The following is a 21,213-nucleotide window of genomic DNA, read 5'->3' as shown; positions in this document are numbered from 1 at the left end:
TTTAATACTCTCCTCCTGTGATTACTAGTGATATATTTTTTCATGTTTATTGAAGGGAATATCATTTTATTTGCATTTTCACTCATTTGACTTGCCATCTTTTTTTCCTTAAAGATTGATTGATTGATTGATTTTAGAGAAAGCACGTGTGTGCAAGTTGGGGGGAGGGATAAGGAGAGAGAATCTTCAAGCAGACTCCCCACTGAGAGCAGAGCCCAACTTGGGGCTTGATCTTATGGTCCATGAGATAATGACCTGAGCCAAAACCAAGAGTTGGAGGCTTAAATGACTGAGCCACCCAAACACTCCTTTTGAATTACCATCTTCTAGTATCTTCCCAGTCTCCCCCTTGTCCTATTGGGATGGTTATATTTTCTTATTTTTAGGACACAAGATCTTTACATATTCTGAATATTAACCCCTGAATACCTTAGTTACAAGCGTTTTTCTTCTGTTGCTGCTTTAGTTTTATCTCTGCTGTCAGTTTTCATATTGTCAGTTTTTCCTGTGGTCACCTTTTCCTTTGTAGTTTTAGTTTTGAATCTTTAAAAGGGCTTCTTTCTGTCAGTGTTAACAAATTCATATTCCCTTATATTCTTCAATTTATAGTTTTGTTTTGCAAATAGCTGTTTATTTCACCTACATTTTTTTTGAACATTCTGAAATGTCAGATTTTCCCCCCAATCGATAGTAGATATACTGGTATAATAATATAATAATAAAATTGAATGGGAATAATTCCTACTCTTATAATACCTCATAGATGAGAGTAATTAAAATGTCTTCGATGTCAAATTTTGATGGAACTTAGAAATAGTTTAGATGAGTTTTGTTTATATTTTTGTTGGATGAGAAAAAATTTGGTGAAGAGAAGGGAAATTTTAATTTGAAACAGAAAAGTCTGGCTTCATGTAGGTAACAAGACTGAGTATGTTCTGTGCAGTAAGTCTAGGTGGTAATTATGTACAGTAGTCAGTCTTAAATGTGGCATTTTTATCCTTGAATTTAGTTACAACATTAAAAAATAAGTAACTAAAAGTTACTTATCTGGTCTCACATAAAGTTTCACTTAAAGAAACTAATCTTGTTACTTAGGTAAAAACTGCTATTTCTAAAATCAAAGCCTCGTAATTTTATTTAAAACAGAGGTATGTTTTCCCCATGATTTGTGAGGGATGTAAGTATATGCTAAAAATTATAACTAAAATGTGCATATGTTCTGTGTATGTATAAACTTACAGTAAATTTGCTGTAAGTTTCTTTCTTTCTTTTCCTTCCTTCCTTCCTTCCTTCCTTCCTTCCTTCCTTCCTTCCTTCCTTTTTTTTTTTAAGGCATTTATTTTTTTTTTAATTTTTTTATTTATTTATGATAGTCACAGAGAGAGAGAGAGAGAGGCAGAGAAACAGGCAGAGGGAGAAGCAGGCTCCATGCACCGGGAGCCGGATGTGGGATTCGATCCCGGGTCTCCAGGATCGCGCCCTGGGCCAAAGGCAGGCGCCAAACCGCTGCGCCACCCAGGGATCCCTCTTTCTTCCTTTCTTCCTTTCCCTTTTCTTTCTTCTTTCTTTCTTTCTTTCTTTCTTTCTTTCTTTCTTTCTTTCTTTCTTTCTTTCTTTCTTCTTTCTTCTTTCTTTCTTTCTTCTTCTTCTTCTTTTATTTCTTTCCTTCTATCCTTCCTTCCTTCCTTCCTTCCATTTTAGTTCTTTAAATAAATAGTTTTCAATGGGGAGCAAATTTGTCACCCAGGGAACACTTGGCAATGTCCTTAGACATTTTTGGTTGTCACAAGTGGGAAGCCACTAGTGGCATCTAGTGGCTGGAGGCCAGGAAAGCTGCTAAATATACTGTTCATCCTATAGTGGTTCATGAAAAAGAGTTAGCTGCCCCGAAATGTTAGCAGTCCTCAAGTTTAGGAACCTGCTTTAAATAGTAAAAGCAGAGTAATTTTTTAGGGTCTGTCTGAATATATAAATTTGTACTCTTTGTTTTTTGGTAAATCTGTCAGAATTCACCAGTTGGAAAACTCCTTTACCATGTTGAAAAGGGTTAATTAGCATTTAAATTGTTTCTTCCTAAAATGCTAACTTCTTATTTTTGTTTAGTATTTTCTGGTCAGGGAAGATATTTTCATTTTAGGTATATTATTTCTTTATCATTAGAAATTGGAAAACATACACTGTATTTGAAGCTGTCAGTTAAAAAAATGTGAACTGAATTTCAGATGCTATCTTCTGAAATAATAGTTCTCTTTGCACTCAGAAAACTAAATGATAATTTATATTGTCTTGTTAATTTTTGAAAAATCCTTCAATAGTTTCCATTTTACTTTCTCTTGTAGTTTTTGATGATGGAGATGAGAAGACACTGAGACGATCTTCACTGTGCCTGAAGGGAGAGAGGCATTTTGCTGAAAGTGAAGTAAATAATCCTTTAATGAATGACCATGTTTCAATATTTTGTATTAGGGGGAACATATTTTTCTTTCTCAACTCAAGCAACTTACATGTCATTCAGAAAAATTCATTAATACCATTATCATGTAGTCTGTAAATCTTGTTTAAGGCCTTGTGTTTGAGCACCAGGTGATACTTTACTGTTTGTCCACAGTGAAAATGTAATGAGCTTGTTTAAACTATTATTTTTAGGCAACTTTTATGTAGACTCTAATTTTAAATAATTATTGAAAAGATATGTTTGGTTTATAATTCATTTGAACCCTTTGATCATTAAAGGATCTGTAGATATTATAAGCAGTCTCTTACTACTACTACCATTACTGGCTGACATTATAGCCCCTCCTCAAAGATGCCTTGCCTGACTGCCCTTTCTAAATTAGTCCCTGCCTTTTAGATTGATTGAGTTTTCTTCATAGCTTGTATCATTCTCGGACTTCAGGATATGTATATGTGCTTAGTTATTTGTTTATTGCCTGCCTTCCTCACGAGAATGTGTCATAAGGCAGGGATTTTATGTCTTCTTCACCACTTGTCCCTATTTCCTAAAACAGTGCCTCGCATAGAGTAGGAACTGAATACATGGTAGTTCGATGAATAAATGAAGTGCTTATATTTGCCAGGACTTTGCTCACTGCTTTACTTGCATCATCACATTCACAACATTGTGAAGTAGATAGCATTATTATCTTCAATTTACAGATGGTGAAACTGATGGTCAGAGCTGGTTCTCAAACCAGTATTTTCTAAAACCAAAGCCATGCTCTAGAACCGAAAGGTGTTAAGTTACTAAGAATGGAGGGAGGGTTCACAAAGTTTTATACATTAGTAGCTTGCAATCCAGAATTTCTAAAATGGACACATTATTAAAGTGTTACAATCTCTAGTCCAGCCTATAAATGTTAATTAATGCACAGTGTGGCCAAACTATGATTTCTTTTTTTCTTATCACTATTTAGAACTGTGTTTCTTCGGGGACATTTTAATATTAAACTATTAGACTTTATTTTATGTTTTCTTGTTTTGAAAATATTTTCATTTCCCTTAGTTAATTGAGTTCCTATTGCAATTCAGACTTTGGAATAGGTTCTGTGTATTACAGTCTGGCCTATTTTTTCAGTATTATATTGTACCATTTCCTCGTACTTCTTTTTTCTTTTCCTTTTTATTTTTTATTTATTTTTTTTTAATTTTTTTTCTTTTCCTTTTTAAAAAAAAATTTTTGTACCCAATGTGGGGCTTGAATTCACAACCCCGAGATCAAGAGTCACATACTCTTCTGACTGAGCCAGCCAGGTGCCCCATTTCCCTGTACTTCTGTCTTATAAGACTACTTGGTATTTTCAGATTATGGTTCATATTCTTTTCTTGGTTTCTGCTGAGCACTGCTTCTCTTAATGTTCCTCCATGATGTCTTTCATGAGCTTTCTAACCAAATTTGATTCCTTTGTCCTTTGATCCTTTGGCACTTCTTTTATTCTTATTTGATAGTGTTTTTTTATTACTTTCTTGTTTTCCCTGTAAGATTTTAAGCTGTTTTGGGGGTAATAGCCATGTTTTTGTCATTTTGATAAGCTCTTCTTTTCCCAGTGCTGTTTCTACACAAAAGCCTTCAGTAAATATTTGTTAAAATGCAAAGGTTTAAATATAGGAAGTACATACAGCTTTAGAATTTGCAGTGAATATGGCTTTTTGCACTGATGAAGTTAACAATTCTTTATAAGTTTATGAATTCTTCTTTTTTTAACGTTTTATTTATTTAAGTCATCTCTACATTCAGTATGGGGTTCAAACTTACAACCCTGAGAGCACACTTTTCCAAATGAGCCAGCCAGGTGCCTTCCCCCCCCGCCCCCCAAGTTTATATAATCCTTAGAAATAATTTCATTTCCCTTAGAACATATGTATAGATATATATAGTGAGTGAATATGGGGGCTTGAAGACTTGATTTTTCATCTGCTTAGTTAAGGCATGTGCCTTACTTATTTAATCCAGAGAAATATCTAAAATAATTTGTTTTTGTTAGGAGAATTAATTCATAAGACAGTTGTGTAAAGACTGAAGTAATCTGAACAGGTAGCTCAGTGTTTCTCACTTTCAAGGAGGACCACTTTTACTATGTGTGTCTACATGTGCTAGACTTTATGTTTTGCTAGAGGGTACTTGGAATACTAGTGTATTTGTTCCTTATCCCATTCTCTTAAGCCAGGTGCTATGTTAGGTTTTGGAGACACCTTACTTGGATAAGCCAAATAGGGAATTTATCTTTGAGTAACTTATCATCTGTTGAAAGAGCATTAATCTAACAGTCAAGTATTTTACAATTATAAATGTACTGAATTCTGTGATAATTGACCAGGAATGTATTTAATCTGCCATCTGTGTATTCCTTCCCTTTATTTGATATTTTTGACATTTTCAGAAAATGTTTTTAATTTGTTGAAAGATTACTCAAAGCATTGTTATTATCAGTGATGATAAGTTTGGCCTTTCAGCAAAAAGCCACATCAGACTGGCAGTGTTTGGGGTCATTAATTCCATTAAGAGGCTACAAACCAAAAGACTTAAATTGAAGATTTCCAGGCAGCCCGGGTGGCTCAGCGGTTTAGTGCCTCCTTCAGCCCAGGGCCTGATCCTGGAGACCCAGGATCGAGTCCCACGTCAGGCTCCCTGAATGGAGCCTGCTTCTCCCTCTGTCTGTGTCTCTGCCTCTCTTTCTCTCATGAATAAATAAATAAAACCTTAAAATATTTGAATATTTCCATGATAAGAGATCACAGCAGCACTTCTGTCAGTCTGAATTCCAGCACTAACATCACTGGTTCTCTCTTACCTCGTTTAGTGAGGGTGTTGCCGCTGCCTCTCTGTTGAGGCCTTTCTACAGAGCACATTATTCAGAAGTAGTTTCATCAGCTGGTATTTGTTGTACATTTACTGTATGCAGTTGAAAACTCTAAAGAAAGGTTAGATAAAATCTCAGTGCCTTATTTCCTGCAGCCCATTTAGGTAACAGCGACATAGGCATGTTTCCCCTAAGCCTATGAGATTTTCTTTTAGCTTTCAGTATAGCTGGGAGCCTCAGCTTTTTGCTCTTTAGGCTTAGAGAAGACACATTCTACCCTTCCCTTAGTCTTTTCTTTCATTTGAAATAAAGGTACTCCTACTTTCCTGGATGTGGTTTGAGGCCAGAGACAGAGATACTGCTTTTTACTCTTCCCTTTATTACATAGGGAGAGAAATCAGAAATCCTGGATATTTTCTTTCTTGTAACTGGTAACTACTAGATGCTTAAAATAGAAGTCACAGTACTTAATAGAAGTCTGCTTTCACAAGAGCAACCTTAATTTTAGCGGAGTGAGGTGGGGCATTTAATCTTCTGTTAGCTTGGCAGAAAGTGAATCCAGATTAATTTATTTTCTCTGCTTACCAAATATAGTACTTTGAAATTTTTTGTTCTTGGGAAGCATACTTAGGAGTTAATGACAAATGATTTCTAAAGAGATTTTGTTTGGCATGTTATTGTAATTGTATTTGGACCAACTTTTGCCTCCAAATTTTTTTTTGTTTTGTTTTTGGTTTTTTAAAGATTTATCTATTTGAGAGACAGAGAGCAGTGGAGCAGAGGGAGGGGGAGAGAATCCTCAAACAGACTCCCTCTGCAGAATGCAGAGCCCAACATGGCACTCAGTCCCTCAACCTTGAGACCATGACCTGGGCTGAAATCAGGAGTCAAATGATGCTTAAACAACTGAGCCACCTAGGCGTCCCTACAAGTACCTTTAAAATGCTTGACTTAAAGTAAATTTGAAAGATTAAATTTTATGCCCTATAAAAGTTAATAGTTTTTGTCTGTCTTCTGAGGGAATTGATCTTTACTTCGTTTACCTATATCAATATTCTTTGTTGTTGGATAGATAGATCTATGTACCTCAAGTACATTTATTTATATTCTAATAAGTCATACAACATAGATTAATATGCTTCCCCCTTTCACCTTTTATTTTTTTAAAGATTTTTTAAAATGTATTTATTCATAGAGACACAGAGAGAGAGAGAGGCAGAGACAAAGGCAGAGGGAGAAGCAGGCACCATGCAGAGAGCCTGACGTGGGACTCGATACAGGGTCTCCAGGATCATGCCCTAGGCTGCAGGCGGCGCTAAACCGCTGCGCCACCGGGACTGCACCCCTCTTTCACATTATAGTTCACCATTTGAACAAAATTATGTTTCAAAAATTAAAGTCAAAAATTTCCTCTTAAATATTAACATTAGTTTATATTTAGATATCTGATTTTCTTTTTTCTTTTTTTAAGATTTTAATTATTTATTCATGATAGAGACAGAGAGAGAGGCAGAGATACAGGCAGAGGGAGAAGCAGGCTCCATGCAGGGAGCCGGACATAGGACTCGATCCAGGGACTCCACGATCACGCCCTGGGCTGAAGACAGACGCTAAACCGCTGAGCCACCCAGGGATCCCTGATATCTGATTTTCTTAAAAAAATCTGAGTTGATGTATATATGTCCTTTTGTATAACACCCTGGTTTCTAACTTTGAGAAGTCTGAAATGCTCTGTAATAGCAGAGGTTCTATTGGAGGGATGAAAGAAATAGCAACTATGTGGAAGGTTTTAAAAATGCAGAAAAAGGGATCCCTGGGTGGCGCAGCGGTTTGGCGCCTGCCTTTGGCCCGGGGCGCGATCCTGGAGACCCTGGATCGAGTCCCACGTCAGGCTCCCGGTGCATGGAGCCTGCTTCTCCCTCTGCCTGTGTCTCTGCCTCTCTCTCTCTCTGTGACTATCATAAATAAATAAAAAAAAAAAATTAAAAAAAAATGTAAATATTAAAAAAATGCAGAAAAAGTAGGATTATAAAAAATTGATATTCAGAGGATTCAGTTGGTTGGGATAGCATCTTCAAGTTGATAATTAACTTTTTAGTTAGATAAACCTTTGCAGGAAGTAATGGCAAGAAAAATCTAAGAAGTACCTGATATTGAGAAATGAAGTCATTCCAAAATCAGTTTTTTCTTCATTCTGTTTTTAACCAACAACCAATTCCTCACCTGGAAATCATTGTTTTATGATGGGATGAGGGACAAAGGGTTTGACATGAACTGTCAGTTGACAATAAGAGAAATGTTTACTCATTGATCATTATCTACATATCAAGTACCACGTTGGATGCTGCAGATTGAAAAAGAAGGGAAAATTAAATGTAGAAAAGTCAATTTTTACATTTTCTTTAAACAGTTTATTGCAGAAAATGTTTACAAAGTAATATCCTATCTAAAGCCTTTTTTCAAACAGTTGATGCTTTTTGGGGGATTATTTTGCTTGTTATTTATTAGGAATTCTATATTATAGATATGATTCCCTTTAAACAAAAAGAAATTTGATTTGCAATGGGCTCCAATTCAAGTGCTAGGTCCTTACATATAGATTTCTTATCTCTCCAGTTTTCTATTGAGCTATGTTTTGTTTTGTATTTTAATCATTCTTAGAAGTCAGCCTTCAAATAGATAATGATACCATGAAGAAAGAACAACTTAATTTCTTTTCACCTGTCCCCCCTCAGTAATGGGTTCATTTATCTTTGAAATGACAGCTGTCTATCTTTAGGAAAATTGTGTTTAGTCTTCCATGGGGGCAGTTTTTAATCTTCAAATCTGAGCATATTCTTAAACTAATTTGGTTTAAAAAGGGAAAAAGAACTTGAAACGTCATAACTTTGATGGGTTTATGTTCTTACCCACAGACATTAGACCAGCTCCCACTCACGAACCCTGAACATTTTGGCACTCCTGTCATAGGGAAGAAAACAAATAGAGGAAGAAGATCTAATCATATGTAAGTCCATTTTCATAACTGTTAATTGAACCTGAATTTATTTCTCCTTATAGTATTTTTTTAAGAGTTACTAATTTGAAATTGTACTTTGCAAAATGCTAACTGGATCTCATACTAATTTCAGATTCCTTAGCACAGATGCTTGAGATTCTTTATGCTCAGCCAACCTTAACAGTTGTATATCTACCTGCCATTTTTCCCTACATGTATCTTGGTGCTGTAGTCAGAATGGAACCAAACAACATTCACTAAATACATCCTTTGTTTTCCTGATACCATATTCATGTTCTTTTTTTTTTTTTTTCTCTAATGCCACCTTTCCGTTCATGGTGTCAGTCATTCAGTTTTCCAACAGAAATCCTCCCATCTTTATGTGAACCGTTTTGTGTCTTCCTACTCTTCCCTTGAAAACAAACCTGTTTTCTTTCCTCTGAGCCCTCTAAATTCTTTGCATCTATCTAATGTCAAAGACAAATTACTTTTAGTGGGCTGTACTTAGGCCCAAAAGGCACTAAATTACAGAAGATCACAAGATAAAGGGGTCACAGGGATAAAGAAACCATCTTCAAACAGTTCTGGAAAGAAACATAACTTATTGCAAAGGACAGGAAAGCAGAATGGCGTCAGACTTCTCCATGGTAACACAGATATTGGTAGTCAGTAGAATGTAGAAAAGAGGAATGGAGGTCTCTGATAAAAAGTGGACTCAATTACCCAATATAATGGAACATTGGCGGGAAATGAAAGATACAATGATAACGGATAGAGAAAAAATAGCAAAGGCATTAAGTAACTCACCCCAAAAATTATATGAGAAGGGAAAACTTAGGATGGAGGTAGAGGAGCAGGTGACTTAAGTATAAAATAAAGTCCTACTAACAATAGGAAGTCAACAGAATAATGTCTTATTGTATAAATCAGTATAAGAGGATTATTTAGAGATAAAGTAGTACCTATCAAAGAAGCAGCTGAAATAGTTACAAGCATAGTGCCTCCATAGCAGGAGAAGAAAATTGGAAAGGATTGGCTTTTTATTTGTTACATTGGAGGTTATTTTAAAAACAATTTTGAACATTTTACTTGGATACAATTGAAAAAATTTTAATGTGTCTAAGCCCATATATTGTCAAAGTAGCTGTTAAAAATAGATATTGAGTTGAATTATTGAAACCTTTAGTGTAAGTGAATGATTTAATTCAGTATTTAGAATCACGTATTAAGTCTAATTGTTGCTGAGTTTTGGAGATAGAGATTGGGTAAGCACTATCTCTCGTTTTACTTACTTTGAGCCTGTATCAAACTCATGAAGATAGCTATTATTTTTACCTGTATTAAAAATTGGGGAATTGGGCCCAGAAGCCAGTAAGTAATGCAAGGAACACAGGAAGGAAACTTGTTCAAAAACTCACCCATGGTCCATGGGCCTTTTCCCATTTGATTGATTGACTCTTATTTAGATAGAATAGTATTTTCAATTACTTTCCAAATTAGTTCTAACAGTAAATGAAAAATGACTCCTCTAAGGGAGGAAATTAAAAGACTAATCCTTTCATTGAAAAAGTATTTGGTATTAGTATTTTCCTACTTGTGATTCAGACCATGCATTATTATTTTTTTCTTAACTCTCTGAAATTCTTAGAAAATGTTTTTCTTAATTACTAAGTGAATAATTTCTCTCACTTGTGATTTAGCTTGCTGATGACTTGATTATTTTTAGGGTACTCATGGTATAACTATTATTTACTCTTCTGCATATGACATTTGAAATTTGAAATGTTCTATCCAAAAAGAAAAATAAATGAAAAATGTATGATAACATTCTTATGAAAGAGTCTTGTGATTATTTGATATTACTGTTCTCTAATAATGTTCTCAGTTTTTTCAGAGGGATATTTTATTGCCATAGAATATTCACTGAAGTACTTCTAAGATAAATCCTTTGATGTTTCTTTGAAAATTAATGACTTCAATTGTGTATTAAAGTTTTACCTATCATTGCTCATTAGAGTCTTCCATAGTTCTGTAGTCAGTTTCTAATTATGATCGGTGATGTCAGAATAGTGAGGTGGAGTGTATTTAATGTAAAATTATTTCATCAGTGAAGATTTCTACTTCTCTTCTAGCTTTTGAGAGTGTGGTTTGGTTGTTAAGAGTGTGAACTGTGGAGCCACGTGGCCTGGGTGTGAATAACTGTCCATGCCACCTCCTTGCTGTATAACCTTGGGTAGATTACTTAGTCTTCATGCCTCAATTTTCTCATCTATAAAACTGAGATAATAGTATTACCTCTCTCTCAGAGTTGTTGCAAAGATTAAATGAATTCATATCCTTAAAACGTTTATGTTGGAAGCACTGTGTAAATACTAGATATCAACATCACGTATTGAATACAAATGTTTTCATGAAACACCAGTATGTGATATGACTTCATTCATAAAAATGTGTTTATATGTAAGTATATAAAAATTCTCCTTACTTAGTGTTTATGTCTTATAGGTAGAACTGTTTTTTGGCTATGTTATTTCAATTTTCTAAAACAACATTTTCATATTATATACATATTATAGGAAAAACAGTTTTTGTATCTATCAAAAATTCTTTTTAAATTTTGAAAAACATTCCATCTAATATTTAGGCATGTATTGTCTTTCTTCAACTGTCATCTAGAGGTGTAAACATAAATTTAAAGTAAGATAATTTTATAGAGTATCATCTGGAGTGATCTACAAAAATGACCCAGAATTATGGTGTATTAAAAAAAATCTATTAGCTGAAGTCTTCCTTTCTTGAAGATGAGACAGAAGCATATAGTTCTCACTGAGCAAGTTGATCTTTGTTTTTAAAGACTCCAGCAAACATTCTCAGTTAGTGATTTTCCTGTTGAGAATCTCTGTGTATAATGAAAGATTTGCTGTTGCGATTGTATTGCATTAAGTGCAATGTAAAAAGACAGACCTAAAGTTGAGAATTAACTATTGGAGAAAATGAAGCCCTGCCTGTCTGTAATCTTGTTTGCTTGCTATTCCTTCCCCCTCACTATGATGGTCATTCTCACTGCCAAGAGACATTATAATGTTCTCACTTAGCACTTAACACCATGATATATAGGCACCACAGGCAGGTAATTCCCTTCTCCTTAATTGCACTTACTCAGAGTACTTTCTTCCTTTCTGAGTGATTTTCTGCAACAGAGTCTTGGACCCTGACCTTAAAGTCATTTATTTGACCTTCATTTTCTCTTCCATTACTCCACTAAAAAAGTCTTCATTTTGATTCTCTGTCATTTAAAATTTAATTTTGTACAAAGATAAATAAAGTTATCTCTTCCCATGATTCCCCAGACTCGACTGTTACATGAATATATCCCTACCTTTATTTCCTTTTAACAGTTGTTAATCCACATAACTGTTAATCTCCCTCCAGGTATTCCAAAATTGATTATTTTTGACACCTTCCTTCAGTTGAGTTTTATTTATACTCTAATTGGTTAACTCTAAAGTATTCAAGTATTTTCTTAAGATTATCATTCTCTATTTAATTTTTAAAAGCAAGTTATTGATTATTTGATCAGTTTATAAGTTGATTGAATTTTACCCTTAGAATTTAGCCATTGTATACAGATGTTTTGTTTGATTCTGCCTAAAGAATAGAATACCTGAAATTATAGGAACCATTTGTGTAACCTCACCGCTCAAAAGTGTTTTCCAGTAACCTGGCAGAAGTATATATGCAGTTGTTACAGTAGGAAATCAGTCTGCTTGCTGTTACTTTTTTCTCCTTCAGAAGAAGAATAAAGCATAATAAAGCTTATAATGATTCTTGATAGTGATTATTTATGGGCATAGATTTTACCTAGTAACAGTGCTAAAGTTTACACAATAAAGTAGTGATTTGTACCTGGTGGTTATAGGTCTACAGATCTTTAAAAAAAATTTTCATTGAGATAATTATCATGCCAAAATTCACCCCTTTAATATATACTCAATTTTTAGTGTAGTGGTTTTTAGTGTATTCACAGATTGTGTAACCAGTACCACTATCTAATCCTACAAGATTTTTAAAATTATTTGCTGTTTTTTAGTGTATTCACAGATTGTGTAACCAGTACCACTATCTAATCCTACAAGATTTTTAAAATTATTTGCTGTTTAATTTTGATATGAGATTTTGACTCTAGTTTCCTTCTTGGTTAAACATGAAAAATTAAAACTCTTTTATTGGTAAGTATATACACGTCCATATGTTCTAATCTCTAAGGAGCTGTTCATTGTTAGTCTTCCTAATACTAATACAGGTTTTTAATTTAGTGTACAAAATTTGAAACTGAGTTACTTGTCTGAAATCCTAAGGATCATCGAAGTCAGAATTACATTTCAAAATTGAGCTGCTGAGTTTTCTTTTTGCATCTCATCATTTGCTGTTCTTTGGCACGTGTCTTGTCTAAAGTTCTTCTACTTGTTTCACAATTAATTTACAATTAATAGTGATGTGCGATCAGCTTTGAGTAATTAGCTGTTAGTCTGTGGTGGTAAACATTTCCATGTAATTAGCTTTGTTGTCAGTGGCATTGTCAGATGTTATGTCACAAAGACAGTGCATTATTTTGTTCTGGCTCTATAAACAAATACTACCTTACCACCAAAGAAGCAACGATATCAGAGGGGATTAAAACCAAGCAGGTTCTCTGCTTGTTCTGTATTTGCTCCCTTAGAATATTTTTGATGCTCGTTTATTTTAGTTCATCAGTTTATTGAGTGTCTTGTGTAAATTATTTCCTTGGCTAAAACTCCTCCAGGAGGAAAAGCTAAAGGAACCTTAGGTATATATAATGGTGTGGTTTATACTGGTTGTGTACATTATACTGCTTGTATACATTTTGTGATTTCAGGAAAAATAAAATTAGAAATACCATAATAGAAATCTATTCAGTTCATTTATTTACTCAACAAATATTTATTGAATATCTATGCTTGTGCCAAACACTGTTGAGGTACTTGGGATATATCAGTGAATAAAACAGGCATTGATAAAAATCTCTGCCCTTCTAGCTTGTATTCTCATAGAGGAGATGGGCAATAAAGAGAAAAAAAGGAAGAACTAAAGACATTATACAGTATGATCGATTTGTAAATCCTGTGTGGAAAGAATAAAAGTGAGGAGAGATTGGGGAGGGCAGGTTGTAAATTTGAATGAGACGGTCAGGGTCACTTAATTGAGGTGACATATGAACAGAGACTTAGAAAAGTCATCAAAAGAGTTTCCAGATGTCAGGGAATAGAGCATTGCAGGCTCTTTGACTGCAAAGGGGAGTAGAGAAATGAGGTGGCAGTAGCTGGTGGGGAAGGTGAGGTCAGGGAATTCTTTTTTTTTTAAGTGAAATAAATAATAGCATATCAATGGAAGTTGCAGTTTGCTGATGGGACTCAGTGTAGTATACACAGAAAAGAATGATACAGGAGAGAGAAACGAGCGGTATTGGAACAAAATCTTCAGTTGAGGAGAGAATGGGCAGGAAATCTAGTTTATAATTGGGCAGTGGTATTAAAGTGGAACTTGGACATTTAATATATGAGGTGGATAGGTGTTTTCTGTTCTTCACTTTTTTTTTTTACTATGTCGCTTTCTGATGTCTGAAGTCTTCACACTTGTTAAATCTTAAATGAGAATTTTCATAAAGATGTAGATGACTTTGTGAGGCAGATAAAGTCCAGTTTTCTCTGTTTTTAAAGATTTTTGATATATGTTATCTGTGTTTTGGGACTTTCTGTCTTGTTAATGATAATGACATAAAGAGTGTCTATTAAATCTTGGCCAAATAAATCCTTTATGACTGCTTTGAAAAAGCAGTAATTATGGTTTTAAGCTTGGTTGTGTTCTACAGTCATTAGAAAGTGAAGAGATAAAAGTCATTGCCCTTGAGAAACACTTCTCATCAGTTAGAACTCAGACTTGGGAGGTCTGTCATTACTCTCCCAAGCTGTGTGCCTGTTTTATGTTGTGCTGACACGAAGGTGTACTGGTTTTTCCTGCCTCCTATTACTTACTTCCTAAGTCCCTACTTTGAACTGCTTTAAGTGCCATTTGAAGTACACTCATTCTCAGCAGCCAATTTGGAAAATTTGCTTTGTCTTTACCAGGCGACAGTTTTTAAGTCGCTTGATCATGGAAGTCAAATTAGTGATATTTCCTATATCACTCTAAGATGTTTTATAGTAGCTTTTTCTTTTTTTATATTTATGTTGAAATATATAAAGAAGTGACATTTATGTTGTCAGCCCTTTGGAAAGGCATCAAGACAAGTTTAGAGTATAGTAGATTTGTCCCAATCAACAAAATAGTTAAATCATGCCCAAGCTTTTAAAATAATGTCAATTTACATTTTTTGTCAGTGAACTTGGTCATTGTCAACTATCTCAAAAATGTTTTTAACCCTGTAGGTAATCAATACTAACCATTGTTCCATTTTATTTTATACAAAGAACATACACTGCAGTCTATTCATTTCTTAGTGTCTTCACTTTGGGCATTTTGAACACTCAGTTAGAATCTTTATTTTCTTTAACACTGATTGTAGGCTTTCTTGGAACCAGATTCAGAGTAGAATTTTTGTTTTGTGTTTTTTTTTTCTCTTTAGTTTTACTTTTTACTTTTGTCTAAGAACAAGTAGATGGTTTTCGATACTTCCTTTTTCTGCTGACAGTGAACTTCTTTCTGATTTATCAGTCCAATATACAATGTAAACTGGAAGCAATTTCTGAAAATAACAGTACTGTACATTTTATCAATGCCTAATTTGTGTATGTTTGGTATTAAGGATAGCAGTGGTGATCTCTTACCAGATTTTCTTCTCTCCCCACCCTAACCACCCAATAAATAAAGATTTTTCTTCCCTTTCTAAAAATTAGCTTTGTATTGGGAATATAAAATGCTATCTGCCGAACTTCTTTGATTTGAGGGTTGGATCAAATATATTTTAGTATAGTACTGGGATGTTTCGTTTGAGGCCTTCAGCTTTTTGAGAATTTGGGGACCAGTGTTACTGTGTTCTGTTCTTCTCCCATGATCTTTTAAAGTAGCACTAAATAGATCTAAAAGATGTTTAGGAGAATGATGTGCTTTCTTCTAATGATAACCCTTTTTGTTATTCTTTAGAAATTTAGAAAACAATTTAAAAATTGAAGTTTGCCATTCTGTGAGTTTTAGAAAGTGGGATAAGATTTCTAGAATACCTGTATTTATCAGCTTGGTATGCTCATTCTTTGTGAAGATAAATGGAAATATTTTTTTCTTTCCCTAGACCTGAGGAGGAGTCTTCTTCATCCTCCAGTGATGAAGATGAGGATGATAGGAAACAGATTGATGAACTACTAGGAAAAGTTGTGTGTGTAGATTACATTAGTTTGGATAAAAAGAAAGCACTGTGGTTTCCTGCATTGGTGAGTAACTTCAGCATAAAAGTTTAATTTTCAACTATTTAAATTCATGAAGAAAACAATTGATAATCTTACTAGTGTTTTTCATAGGTGCAAAGTAGGGAAGTGTTTTTAGCATCATTTAGTTTATGCAAAGATTACTTTCAAGATTGTCTTTGAGTACCAAGAACTCTTAAAGTCATCCAAAAAAGGCAAAATTATGGTAATTTTAGAGGGTAAGTCTGTGGGAGTTCATTATACTGCTCTATTTTGGGTGGAGTTTCATAATGTAAACTTTTAAAACTCCTAAATTCATTGTGCAAAAGACTGCAGAAGAAGAAAATCTTTCTTTTTCTACTATTATCTGTAAATGATGTCTATTTATCATTCTTTTCAGTGAACATGATATATATTCTTCATCCAGAATGCTTATCAGTTCAGTATTTTGCACAAAATAATTGCCCAGTAAATGCTAGCTCTTACAATTAAAACTTATATTGCATCTTGCAGTTAAAACTAAAGAGGGCAATTATTTATTTTAATAAATATGAATACTTTATGATACCTTTGTACCTCTGCATATATCCGTCTATTCATCCTAATAGTTATTGAATGCTGTTTGCAAGGACTCTGAGGCAGGTATTGTTTATCCTCACTTAGAGATCCAGAAACTGAGTAGTGGAAAGGTTAAGTAACTTGGTTAATGGTGAGTAGAAAACTTAAGTGTCAGGGATCCGCGGGTGGCTCAGCGGTTTGGCGCCTGCCTTCAGCCCAGGGCATGATCCTGGGGTCCCGGGATCGAGTCCCATGTCGGGCTCCCTGCATGGAGCCTGCTTCTCCCTCTGCCTGTGTCTCTGCCTCTCTCTCTCACGGTGTGTCTCTCATGAGTAAATAAATAAAATCTTTAAAAAAAAAAGAACAAAAAAACTTAAGTGTCAGTTTATGTGATCATTTCTTTTTTCCTAAAGTACTAAGATTCTTTGTAAGAATTTCTTTTTGAAAATGTTTAAAAAAAAAAAAAGAAAATGTTTTTAACAAGTTTTGTGTGTCTTTTCCTAAAATAATAATTTTTTACTGTTAGTATATTCAATACTAAGGTTCTCTCACTGTTTTTCTTTTTTTTTAAATTTAATTTTATTTAAATTCAATTTGCCAACATATAGTATAACACCCAGTGCTCATCACATCACATGCCCTCCTTAATGCTCATCACTCAGGGATGCCTGGGTGGCTCAGTGGTTGAGCATCTGTCTTCAGCTCAGGTTGTGATCCCGGGATCCTAGGATCAGGTCCCTCATAGGGCTCTCTGCAGGGAGCCTGCTTCTCTCTCTGCCTGTGTCTCTGTGTCTCTCATGAATGAATGAATAAAATCTTTAAAAGAGAAAAAAAAGCTCATCACCTAGTTACCCTGTCCCCCTACCCACCTCCCTTTCTGCAACCTTTTGTTTGTTTTTCAGAGTTAGGAGTCTCTCATGGTTGTCTTCCTCTATAATTTTTCCCCACTCAAGTTCCCCCCTTCCCTTATGGTCCCTTTCACTATTTTTTATATTCCACATATGAGTGAAACTATATGATAATTGTCTTTCATTGATTGACTTATTTCACTTAACGTAATACCTTCTAGTTTCATCCACGTGGATGTAAATGGTAGGTATTCATTCATTCTTTTTGGTGGCTGAGTAATACTCCATTGTGTGTGTATACATACACACACACACACCCCACATCTTCTTTATCCATTCATCTGTTGACAGACACCTCAGCTCCTTCTATAGTGTGGCTATTGTGGATATTGCTCCTATGAACACTGGGATCTAGGTGTCCCATCATTTCACTACATCTATATCTCTGGGGTAAAGACCCAGTAGTGCAGTGGGTTGTAGGGTAGCACTATTTTTAACTTCTTGAGGAACCTTCACATTGTTTTGTAGAGTGGCTGCACCAGCTTGCAATCCTACCAATAGTGCAAGAGAGTTCCCCCTTCTCCACATCCTCTTCAATATTTGTTGTTTCCTGTCTTGTTAATTTTAGCCATTCTCACCGGTATAAAGTAGTATTTCGTTATGGTTTTGATTTGTATTTCCCTGATAACAAGTGACGTGGAACATTTTTTCATGTACTTGTTGGCCACGTGTAGGTCGTCTTTGGAGAAATGTCTGTTCATGTATTCTGCCCATTTCTTGACTGGATTGTTTGTTTTTTGGGTGTTGAGTTTGAGAAGTACTTTATAGAGCTTGGATACTAGCCCTTTATCTGGCATGTCATTTGTAAATATCTTGTCCCACTCTGTAGGTTGTCTTTTAGTTTTGTTGACTGTTTCCTTTGCTGTGCAGAAGCTTTTTGTCTTGATAAAGCCCCAATAGTTCATTATTGCCTTTGTTTCCCTTGCCTTCATGGATGTATCTTGCAAGAAGTTACTGCGGCCAAGTTCAAAAAGGTTGTTGCCTGGGGACGCCTGGGTGGCTCAGCGGTTAAGAGTCTTCCTACAGCTCAGAGCATGATCCAGGAGTCCTGGGATCAAGTCCCACATCGGGCTCCCTGCGTGGAGCCTGCTTTTCCCTCTGCCTATGTCAGCCTGCCTCTCTCTCTCTCTCTCTCTCTCTCTCTCTCTCTCTCTCTCTCTGTGTGTGTGTGTGTGTCTCATGAATAGATGGATAAAAATATTTTTTTTTTTAAAGGTTGTTGCCTGTGTTCTCCTCTAGGATTTTGTTGGATTCCTGTCTCACATTTAGATGTTCCATCCATTTTGAGTTTATCTTTGTGTCTGGTGTAAGAGAGTGGTCTAGTTTCATTCTTCTGCATGTGGCTGTCCAATTTTCCCAACACCATTTATTGAAGAGACTGTGTTTTTTCCTTTGGATATTCTTTCCTGCTTTGTTCAAGATTAATTGACCATAAAGTTGAGGGTCCATTTCTGGGTTCTCTGTTCTGTTCCATTGATCTATGTGTGTGTTTTTGTGCCAGTACCATATTGTTCTGAGGATCACAGCTTTGTAATACAGCTTAAAGTCAGGCATTTTGATGCCACCAACTTTGGTTTTCTTATTCAATATCCCTCTGGCTATTTGGGATTTTTCCTGGTTCTATACAAATCTTAGGAGATTATTTGTTCCAACTCTGAAGAAAGTCCATGGTCTTTTGATAGGGATTGCATTGAATGTGTAAATTGCTCTGGGTAGCATAGACATTTTCATATATTTATTCTTCCAATCTATGAGCATGGAATGTTTTTCCCTTTCTTTGTGTCTTCTCAATTTTTTTCATAAGTGTACTGATAGAGTACAGATCCTTTACATCTTTGGTTAGGTTTATTACTAGGTATCTTAGGGTTTTGGTGCAATTGTAAATTGGATCAATTCCTTAATTTCTGTTTCTTCAGTCTCATTGTTGGTGTATAGAAATGCAACTGATTTCTGGCATTGACTTTGTATCCTGCCACATTGCTGAATTGCTGTATGAGTTCTAGCAATTTTGGGGTGGAGTCATTTGGGTTCTCTCTATATACAGTATCATGTCATCTGGGAAAAGTGAGAGTTTGACTTCTTCTTTGCCAGTTTGAGTGCCTTTTATTTCTTTTTGTTGTCTGATTGCTGAGGCTAGAACTTCTGTGTTGAACAACAGTTCACCCATAGTTTCTAAATAGTTTCCTTGATGACGAGAAAAATATTTAAGGATTTATGTTGTTGAATTGTTAGTAATTGGCGTTGGACCATCTCAGTATTATTTAAAGAATCTCAGTTATTCATATATGTAAATCTTCCCCCAAAATTGAGATCTTTTGGACAGTGATGAATAATTTTTGTCAACTAGAGTGTGAACTTGTGTTCTAGATCAAACAATCTTGACAAAATCACATAAATAGTATTTCGGTTTCAATTTTTAAGATTAATTTTTATAAATTGAGTTAATTTTACAAGTGTTTAGTAGCATCACTATGTTAGAAAGCAGTTGTGTACTCCTTGGATCCATGAATTGAGCACCTGCCAAGGCCAGGCACTGTGTGAAGCTCATTCACCTAACTAGTCTCATTGAATTCTAATTGAGACTGAAAAATAAGTGGATTTACCCCATTTTAACAGAAGGAAAATCTTAGCTTCCATGATGCATGCAGTCTTCTTCCTTTACATTTTCTTTCACTGTTTCTCCTCTAACCAGCCTTTAAATGTCACCATGCAAGGTTCAGAATATATCACTCTGTATTCTCTTTAGGGCGATCTCATGCCCTTTTATAGCATTGATTACAGAGTTAACAAATTGAAATGTCTTAGGGACCAAGAAAATCACATACATGGGTGAACAGGATGAAATATGGATTATTGTTCCTGTGGCAGAATGGAAAGTGAAGCCACTTGCACACCACCACCACCAGCATTGGCCAAAGCTACCATATGTGTAGTTTTCAAAACCCATGAAAAAGTATAAGTTCTTTGATAGCTCAGCTGATAGAGTGGAGGACTGCAAAACCCATGAGAAAACAGAAAAAGGTAGATTTTGTTTACAGGTTTAGACCCAAGATTGATCCCCTGATATTTAGGCTGTTGACTCGTAAGTTTACATCTTACATTTCAGACTTCCATTCTGAGCTCTGAACTTGGGTGTCTTTTAACTATTTAGTATCTCCATTTGGATGTCCTTCAGCCATCTTAAAACTTACTAAGTTTAAAACTAAGTGTATTCTCTCCTCCTTCTTTCCCAAACTTGGCCCTCCTCCAGGGTTTCCTCTCACAGTGAATGACACCATTTGCACAAGACAGAAACCTGAGCATCCTCTGCTCACTCATCTCTTCACTTCCCTAATTATCTCTAATATTCTCTTTCCTTTAGTGTGCCATTGCCACCACTCTACATCTGAGTCACCACCTCTCTCACCAGGATGATTGTTGTGGTTTGGTCACTTTCAACTCACCCTTCTCTGGCCCATTTTCTTTGTATAACAGAGTAGTTTTTATTTTATTCTTTTTTTTTTAAGTTTTATTTATTTAATCTCTACCCTATGTAGGGATTGAATTCAAAAGTCTGAGATCAAGGGTTGTATGCTCTTCTGGCTGAGCCAGCCAGGTGCTCCCAAAGCAATTTATATATTTTTTAATTTTTCAAAGTAAAAGGCAAATCTGTTATAACATTATCCTACTTCAGAACCTTACCCTAAAGATTTTAGATTTTATCCAAAGAACTAACATGGCCTAAAAGACTGGGAAATCTGAACCCTTCTTAACTCTCTTAATCAGTCTAGGCAGAAAGTCAGCCACACTTGACTGTCTTTTGCTCCAGGGACTGGTTCCAGTGCTTGCTGTCTCTGCATCCCTTATACTACACACACATGCACACGTATACATCCTTTGTCAAGCCAATTCCTACTCAGTCTTGAAAGCTGGGCTTAAATATTGTGTCTTTTAAGAAAGCGTTCCTGGCTATGTAAATAAGGACTTGACACAATAGCAGTTACATACATGTGTGTTTACTTGTTCAGCACTTGTCTTCCTGACTACATGGGTGG

At 35.2% G+C, this 21,213-nt stretch overlaps 1 protein-coding gene across 7 annotated transcripts in view; it reads left to right on the top strand.

Moving 5' to 3' along the window:
* The window catches only part of ARID4B (AT-rich interaction domain 4B), a 147,781-nt gene that overhangs the window by 68,408 nt on the left and 58,160 nt on the right, over window positions 1–21,213 (top strand). For all 7 annotated transcript variants that reach the window (XM_055308831.1, XM_055308833.1, XM_055308832.1 and 4 more), the window contains exons 6-8: window positions 2,340–2,419; window positions 8,213–8,304; window positions 15,602–15,740. In XM_055308831.1, the coding sequence (XP_055164806.1) occupies window positions 2,340–2,419; window positions 8,213–8,304; window positions 15,602–15,740 (311 nt within the window). The remainder of the gene's footprint in view (window positions 1–2,339; window positions 2,420–8,212; window positions 8,305–15,601; window positions 15,741–21,213) is intronic.

The sequence above is a fragment of the Nyctereutes procyonoides genome, unplaced genomic scaffold (assembly GCF_905146905.1).
Source record: "Nyctereutes procyonoides isolate TBG_1078 unplaced genomic scaffold, NYPRO_anot_genome, whole genome shotgun sequence".
NCBI lineage: Eukaryota > Metazoa > Chordata > Mammalia > Carnivora > Canidae > Nyctereutes > Nyctereutes procyonoides.
Note: the sequence above shows the minus strand (reverse complement) of the source record. Positions and strands in the feature narration are given on the sequence as shown.